At 53.4% G+C, this 8,714-nt stretch overlaps 1 protein-coding gene across 1 annotated transcript; it reads right to left on the reverse strand.

The window, feature by feature from the left end:
- Nucleotides 1–2,758: 2,758 nt before the first annotated feature.
- On the reverse strand, nucleotides 2,759–6,815 carry LOC103084905 (lipoma HMGIC fusion partner-like 4 protein). The gene is made up of 3 exons (XM_007463720.1): nucleotides 6,785–6,815; nucleotides 6,240–6,476; nucleotides 2,759–2,859 (listed from the first exon to the last, which is right to left on the reverse strand). Exons 1-3 carry the CDS (start codon nucleotides 6,813–6,815, stop codon nucleotides 2,759–2,761), a joined length of 369 nt encoding a protein of 122 aa, XP_007463782.1.
- Between the last annotated feature and the right edge of the window lie 1,899 nt (nucleotides 6,816–8,714).

Consider the following 8,714-nt stretch of genomic DNA (forward strand, 5'->3'; position numbering starts at 1 on the left):
CCCTTCCCTAAGGCACCCTGGTGTTCCTTCAGCCCCACCAACACTCCACTCCTAACCCCAAGCTCCTGGGTGCGTCTCCTACTGCCACACAGCAGCTGGCTGGGTGGATGGTAACAGGGAATCACTGTCCAACCACCCCAAGGGGAACCACCCTCCCTTTCTCTACCACTAACCCACTCCAGTGGCGCTATCCTGCTCAGAAATCACCCAGACAGTTCCGTTGATGTGGCGCCTCTACCCCAATGGGGTGGGGCATGGCTGCCTGGGCCCCGCCTCCGCCTCTGAGGAGGTAGGTCCTAACCTTCCCACCAGCAGCCCACAGGGGTCTGTGGCCCCCGTGGGTGGTAGGCTCTCCCCTCGCACAGTGGGCACGCAGCACCTGCTCCCCATTCCCCGGAGTCTTGTCCCCTCTATCCTCCTCTCCTTCCCCTTCCTTTCTCCCCCTGCACCTGGCCTCCAACAGCTCACCTCCCCCTTTGCCTCCTTCCCATCCCTGTTCCTTCCTCGTCTCTGGCCACCTCCCCTCCCACCTCCAGGTGCTCTATCCATCACGCCTCCCTCTCTGGTCACTTTCTCCACTTCTGTACCCTCTAAATCCACCCCACCCCCCATCGCTTGGTCTCCCTCCCTCCTCCTCTCCCTGTCTCTGCACCTCCTCCTTCTCTTTCTCCCATCTCTGTCTTCTCGCCATTTCTTTTTTCTTTTTATGGCCGCACCACGCGCCACGTGGTATCTTAGTTCCCCGACCAGGGATGGAACCGCACCCCCTGCACTGGAAGCGTGGAGTCTTTAACCACTGGCCCGCCAGGGAAGTCCCCTTCCTCCCATTTCTAATCCGTTGCTCCTGGCCCCTCCCCCTGATGCCCTCCAACATTGGGCTTTGGTTTGGATCTTGCAGGAACTCAGTTCTGCCCCCCCAACTCCACACCTTCACGAGGCTCCCCTCACCCTCCCACTCAGCACGGGACCCTGGTGGGAGCAGGGGAGAGGGGAGCACAGTGCAGGGACCAGAGCACAAGGGGCAGGTGTCTGCCCAGGAGGAGGGAGTAGAGAGGGCCGGGGTCAGGATTTAGTAAGTTCCAGGTTTCAGGAACCCTCCCAGGCCCCAGCATGTGACTCCAGTTAGGGTCCAGATGGGGGACTCAGGCAGAGGATTTCTAGGGTCTGTCTTGGAAACTCTGTCAGGTCCAGGTCCTATGGAAATGAACACAAGGCTGCAAATACATGGCACTCGCTGCTTTCCTCCCTCCTTGGGCTGAGGCTGGCATGACAGGGAGACCACGCGCTTCCCCACTGAGCCTGCAGGGGCCTCATGCCCCCCCTCCACAATAGGCCAGGCAGCCAGTACCTGGAGACAGAAGCAGGCACACGAAATGAAGCCAACCGGCCGCCAAAATGGGGGCTGGAAGGGGCCGTCCACGCCCCAAGCCAGATGGCTCTACCACCGGGTCCCCAAGGCAGTGAGGGGAGGTCAGAAACACCTGCAGTCTCCTTCCTGTGCTCCCTGCAAGAAGAGAGATGTCCCCACGGTGGGAGGAGAGGGGGAGAGAAGACTTCATCTGCCCCACAGACACCTGCGCGCGCGCGCGCGCGCACACACACACACACACACACGCACACACACACACACACACACACTCATGCCTCGGCTCCAAGCGTGCCCACCGGGTTGCAGACCCTGGGCAAACCGCAAGGCAAGAGGTGGGCAGGGAGGAGGAAGAGGTGGGGAGAGGGTTACTAGGGCTGGGGATGGGGACAGGGGGTACCCTGTTGAGAGGTGACCTGCAAGTTCAAGTTATGCAGAAAAGTATCAAAGAGGCAAGACAGTCTCTGCCCTTGGCAGAAAGGGATGGGGGGACAGCACGAGAAGGGGCAGAGGGGCGACACATCCCCTAATTCCCTACTCATGGGCGCCTCTCCCCAACCCTGACAACAGGGCCAAGAAGTCTGTGCTGTACAAAACAGGCCGGGGTCAAGGGTCCAGTCACTGGTGAGCCATCCGAGCAGGGAGGAGGCCAGGCCAGCCCCAGAGCTACTTCCAGCCCCAGCTGCAGAGGCCAAGCGCCATCAAGACAGGAGTCCAAGCACTGCCTCCAGAGCCTGCCTGTCTTGGCTCAGAGTCCACGTGGACAGGGCCCCAGTCAGCATCTGACCAGAAGGCCCTGTGCTTTCTCCCTCGGTGCAGCTCAGACTCCTTTGGGAGAGCTGGGACCAGGCTGCAGCAGGAGCAGAGAGGCCCCAGGGAGGCCGGTGGCGCCTGGAGCTCTGTGACGAGATGATGAAACCACCATCAGCCAAAAAAAAAGATAGGAAAGAGTCCAGTCTGATGCCCTGGAGCAGTGTCTTGGATAAGTTTCTGCAGGAGGCGGGGACCAGAGGAGGCGAGGATAGAGCCAGGCAACAGCCCTCCGGACTGAGGGAGCCTGGTGGGGGAACCACGGCGTCTCCTTCCCCTGAAGACTCTGCAGGGCCCTGGCCAGACTGGAGGGGAAGAGGAGGCCAGGGACTGGGGGCTGTCTCCCTTAGGTCAGTTGAGGGAGGTGCAGACCCAGACCCTCCCAGGCTCTGCAGGGCCTCTCCCCTCCCTCAGGCTGCGTCCCAGCCCCAGCCTCTCTTCAAAGCCCGGAGCTCGCAGGCAGGTAGCAGGTGAGGTCAGTCCAAGATCGGGGTCTTCCCTCAGAGCGTGAATGGAGGGATGAGAGGGCAGGAGACAGGACAAGCTGAGGGCAGGTCAACTCCTGGGCTGTGATCCCGGCCTTCAGGGTCCCTGTGAGTGAGCGACGGGACAGGGGAGGACTCCCCATCCAGAGACATCACCCCCTGGCCGCAACACAGAGCTTACTGTAGAGCCCACAAAATCTAAGAGAGAGAGAGAGAATTGGAGAAAGTCAGAGGCCGCCCGGCACTGGGGCTCCGTCAGCCACTCCTCAGGGCAAAGCTGGGCAGAGGGGTGAGCTGCCCAGGTTCTGAAATGCAGCCAGCCCTGACTAGGCCTTGAGCCAGCCATTCCACCTCTCTGAGCCCCAATTTCCTCATCTGTAAAATGAACATAGCCTACTTCTTCAGAGTGATTCTGAGGGGTTAAAAAGATGTAAATAATGCCAGCCGAGGGCTTTGCACAGTGTTTGGCACATAGTAAATAGTGGAAATGACACCAAAGTATAGCTTACTTTTCTTCCAGAGGTCTTTGGCTCAGAACTGAATGGTGAGGCTCACTCACCTTGAGCTCCCAGTGAGGAAAGGAAATCCCCAGATGCTGAAGGAAGGCAAACTGGGGCTCCCTTATGTCACTTTTAACACTGAGCTGTTAGGGCGCTGTGGGGAGGAAGGAGAGGACACTGAGTGGGCCAACCTCACACCAGTCACAACCCCAAACTTCTTTGGAAAGGCCACGTGGCTGTCTTAGTCTTGCACTTCTGGAAGCTGCCACCAGAGGGCAGGCTCCGACCTCACACCAAAACCATAGAAACCACCAGGTGCCAGTGTCTCCAGGGACAGGAGCCTCAGAGAAGGACAGCTTAGCAGCCCAGGAGGGCCCTGAAAAGGGGACTGGCAGCACGGAAGAGCCTGGCCTTTGGACTTGGACCTCAAATCCTGGCTCCACCACTTAGGTAACCTTGGGCAAGTTACTGGACCTCTCCAGACCTCGGCTTTCTCATTTATAAAATGGTGGTCATGATGCCTGCCTGATGGGGAGCTGTGAGGAGTGACAGCTTTCGCTGAGCATTCACCACTGCCCCGTTAGAGGCACAGTGTTTCTTCCTTGCAGGACAGCCCTGTTAGGTGGTACCATTCTCACCATCCTCGTTTTCTGTTTTTTTTTTTCCTTTATTTTTTTCAGTTTTATTGAGATATAATTGACATACAGTACTACAGAAGTTGGAGGTGTAGAGCAGAATGACTTATATTTTGTGAAAGTATTAGCAAACAATTTTTTTCTAATTTAACAAACACTTTATATAGCAGTTGGTAACCTCCATTTAAAACATGTTAAATTTACCAAACATAACATTACCTGAAATGGGCTGTGAAACCCTCAATATTATTTGGTGCTCTGAAACTTTTTACATAAACCACAGTGGGGGAGTGCTGACTTATGAGACAAATTCTGCTCTTTTCTTCTTTCTCTTACTCCACTGTCACCTCCAAGACATGTTAGACTGGAGGCTGAGACCCCCTGCCATGGGGAGGCAGAGGAGGCGGCCTCATGGAGAACATGGACTGGGACAAGTGTCGGCAATAGATGCCTCTAAGATGTGAAACATCTGACTTGGATTAGGAGGCTTCTCAGGAGGATGAAATTAAAGGGTTGTTCTGAAGCTGGAGCGCCTCTCCCCATCCCTTGTCCCATCTTACGATGACAGTTCTGAGGGGTTGGTCTGGAATACGCATAGATGGTGGGGACTGGGGGACAGTGCAGGCCTGGACTGGGCTCAGGTGCGGTGAGTCAGGTAGAGTCTGGGTGTCAGTGCTTAGCACTGGGTCAGGTGTCCTTCCAGTCATCTGGTGTGCCTGTTTGTACCCAAGTCCAGTTGTACTTGGAAGAGGATGGAGACTGTGGACCACTCCATAGATCAGGTCTGAGTATCCTCGGGGGATAAAAAGGACCTGAGTCTTACTTTTTTTTTTCTTTTTTCACCACCCTCATTTTAGGTAGTGCAGGAAACTGAGGCTCAAAGAGGTGAATTCATTTCTTAGCTCAACCTGCTTCCAACACAGACAACCTGCCTTCACAGTCCAAGGGTATTCACACCACAATACTAGAGTAACTCCTGCCAAATGAGATAATAACCCTCACTATCCCCATTTTACAGATAAGAGGCTCCAAGAGATGAATGTAATTAAAGGAAAGTGATGAGCATACACCCAGCACACGCTAAGAGCTCAAGGAAGGGTGAGACGACGAAATCCGATTTCCCATGGCAGAAAACGGGCACCCAGACAGACGGGGTGTCTCCCCTTTCTCTAGGGGCAGCATGGGCCCCTGGGTCAGAGGACTGACCTTCCTTTAGAGAGCAATCTGGAATTATCACTACAATTGTGAGTGTGCAATTCCACTTCTGGAAAGACACCAAGAAAACAGAAGGCAAGGACAAAGATGGTCACTGTAGCATTGCCAGTAACAGTAAAAACCTGGGAACCTCCCTAACATCCCCTACAAGGAGAACAGTTAAGAAACTATAATTCCTTCGTCTTAGGTAATGCTAGGCATTGGATGAAAAGGACAAGATGGTTCTCCACAAAATGATAAAGATCTTTAAGACATGCTCTAGAGTTGAGCACAAAAAGCAATCTGAGGAGGGATTTGTTTTGGACGATGCCTCTCCTATAGTAGCACATAACACTACCATATATTTCACAAAGGGACATACGTAGATACACAGATAAGCATCTGATAACTGGTTATCCCTGAGACTCTGGCCTTAGGTGTCAATTTTTTCTTTATTGTATATTAATGTTACCTGATACATACGAAAGTTTATGTGTACTATACTAGGTATAAAGCATACTGCACCAAACATCTGTGGGCTCACCATGCAAGTACTTAACTCGCCAATAGTTTGTACACACCCACCTGTCCCCCACCTCATGTCCTTGCTTCCCTGCTTCCATCCCAGCTACAAAGAACCACCATGATACCTTTTGTATTGATCATTTCTTTGCTTTTTTAAAAAATACACAATATTACCATATATATATATATATATATATATATATATATATATATATTTAAACTGTATTTAGCATAGTGTTACTTAGTTTGTTAACTCAAAAAAATTATCTCACTGTCATCTTCTGGAATTCTATTTTTTCCCCTCTCTCTCAATAATATTATGTTTCCAGGATGTATCCATTCATTCCATTACATATAACACGTTCATTCATTTCCACAGTTGTAAACAATTCTGTGATGTGAATGTATCACCATATATTTATCCATCCTCCTGTCAATGGCCATTTAGGTGGTTTTTAGTGTTTGCTATTTTGCAACTGCAGCCAAGAGTATTCATACATTTCTCCTGGGTTTATACTCATGGGAGGGTTTGCTGGGTCAGGCGTGCCAATGTTCGGATTGGAGGGATAACCTCCAACTGTCTCCCAGAAGTCGGCCTCTCTGTTAAGGTTTCCACCTTGTGCTTCACTTGACTTTGAAGGTGCCCCGCCTGGTGGGGCCGGCCTCACCCACCTCTGCACCCCGCGACTGCCAGCCGCCCACCCGGAAGCGTGCGCCCACTCACCTTTGTTCTCCTGCTTGAGCTCCTCCTGCAGCAGGTCCGTTTGCCGGTTGCCCAGCACGAAGGCAAGGAAGGAGAGGATGAGGGCGTTGAGGATGCCGATGATGGCCAGGATGTATGCCCAGCGCACCGAACAGTCCCCCAGGGAGTACTTCCCGGTCTTGGCCCCACACATGTCCCGGATCGTCTCGGCGTCCCAGCCGTCGGGGAAGATCATGCAGCCCAGCACAAGGCACAGAGCTGAGGGGGTGCCAGGCCGAGCCCACCGCCAGGGTCAGGAAGGAAGAGAGAAGGGGAAGATTACTTCCCAGAGCCTGAGGACTACCAGGAGGCCCCCTGAGGCTGGGCCCCGCTCCCCCGCACCGCCCACCAACCCAAGAGCTTATGAAGCACCTCCTGTGGATCCAGAAACTCTAAACCCTGGGAGGGCCTCATGCCTTGGGGAGAGAAACTTTCCAAAACACAATGCCATCGCCTGCCCCCATCAAATCAACTCCTCCTCCGGGAAGGCTTCCTGGAAATAGGAGAAAATAGCAAACCAGGGTCACCTCCTTCAGCTCCCTTTAGCATCTTGGCCATGCTTACCCTCTCCCATCCTCACCATTCTTTATTTTTTATTTTTGTCATTTACTCAACAAATTTTTATTGAGAGCCATTTTCCGGGCTCAGTAGGCCACCTCCAGCTGTGACCTTCCCCTCCTGTCAGAGAGTTTATGACTATGTCCACTGGCTTTACGTTGCCTTTTTTAGTGCCTGACAGTCCGCCAGTGACTGGGTTACTGTGTCTGAGACCTGAGGTCACCACAAGGCTCAGGTTGGGGCAGAGGGGCCCTTGACCCCCCGCCAGGCCCACAGGTGCTTAACCTGGGTTTTAGATGACAGTGATGACAAAGTGGGAGTGGCGGTCAGTTCTGCCCACTGTCTAGGAGGCACATCTCGTTCGTTGCCAGGATGGGGAGCGGGACACCTGGCTTTGCCATCTCTTTCCCGCATCTACCGTACGAGGAAGTGCTCCCCACGGCACAGACTCTTCCCTGCCTCGAGTTCTGCCTCCTCTGGCCTCACTCCGACCTTCTAACAGGACAGTCCTTCCACACTCCCCTAGGGTGTGCTCCTTATACTGACACAGGGCGCCCCTGACAGCACTGTGATCTTACACACTCAAACACACACACACACACACACACACACACGTTGGAGCAGGCCTTCCTCCCCTCTCCAACGCGCTCGCCTAAGACAAATCTTAGCCCAAGTGAAAGACACCTCTAATAAATGGCTGGGGGAAAGAGCTCGTGGCAAAGGGAATGGCAAATGCAAAAAGGCCCTGAGGCAAGAATGAGCTTGGTGAGTTAAAGAATTCAACAAGTTTGAAGATGCCCTTTACATACCCAAATGGAGAAAGAAACTCAGGGAGAAATCAGGGCTGGGGATATAAATGTGGGAGCTGTGGGCACGTAAATCCCTGGGACTGGACGTTATGGAAACTGAAGAGAAGGCCCAGGACGGAGCCCAGGGGCGCTCTAGCAATTACGGGGTGGGAAGAGAGGAGGAGCCTACGGAGAGGGCTTGACCCAGCCACCTTCCCATATTTCCCTAACACTCTTCAGGACCCTCCAGGACCTGGGAGAAGGGAGGAGGGTCAAATGCCAGGGATGGGTGAGTGGGAGACGAGGCGCCTAAGTCCTTCACATCTGCAGGGTCCTTTGAGGAGGGGCGGGGGAGGCTGCACTCCCACCTCCCCGTCCTCGACCCTGAATCTCCAGCTTGAGGCAGGGGTGAGCAAAGAGCCTGGAAGGGGCAAAACCACCCAGTCCCTCCTTCTCCTCTCCCCGTACAGCGTTTCCTCTCCTGCCCAGAGCATCCCCGTCACCATGGAAACCGCAGCAGTAGCCTGCAGGTGGTCCTCCTCCCTCTGCAAGCTCAGCGTTCAAAGAGGTTTTCTCCCAGGGCTCTACGCCTGCACGTTCTCTCTGTCTCACTGCCTCATCACTTACGTTGTCTCTCTAGTCGTGTGTCTCAATTCCTTTCTCTTCTCCACCCTTTTCATCTTTTTTTGCCTCTCTCTCCACACCCCTCCCCCTCTCTCTCCAGCTAGTCTATACAGTGCTTAATCCTCAGTCTTGACCCTCCCTCTTCCCTTTTCTCCTTAGATCTCAGCATCTGACATTCATTCAACACCCCTCCTCTTCTCTCTGCCTTTTCTTGCTTGTCTTCCTTCCCTTTATCTATCCCCTCGCCCTTTCCTCTCTCTGCCTCTCCCTTCATATATTCCACAAATAAATTCTGAGTGTCTTCTATGTGTCAGGCACTATGCAGGGTGCTGGGGACACTGCCAGTCATGATTTCCTGTCCTCAGGAGCGGAGGTGTGTGAAGACGAATCAAATCAAATCAACACACAAATAGAATATTAATAAATGTCAGGGAGCGACTGGAAGGAGACCCAGGATGACAGGGCGCTCAGAGAAGGCGTTGGGGCG

This window comes from Lipotes vexillifer, unplaced genomic scaffold (genome assembly GCF_000442215.2).
Source record: "Lipotes vexillifer unplaced genomic scaffold, Lipotes_vexillifer_v1.1 scaffold1387, whole genome shotgun sequence".
Classification (NCBI taxonomy): Eukaryota; Metazoa; Chordata; class Mammalia; order Artiodactyla; family Lipotidae; genus Lipotes; species Lipotes vexillifer.

Coding starts and splice junctions, on each gene's coding strand:
- LOC103084905 (XM_007463720.1), bottom strand. CDS start 6,815: ATGGCCAAGATGCTAAAGGGAGCTGAAGGAG. Junction 6,477..6,784: donor GCTAAAGGGAGCTGAAGGAG/GTGACCCTGGTT, acceptor GCACCCCCTCAG/CTCTGTGCCTTGTGCTGGGC. Junction 2,860..6,239: donor GCTCAAGCAGGAGAACAAAG/GTGAGTGGGCGC, acceptor TCTCTCTCTTAG/ATTTTGTGGGCTCTACAGTA.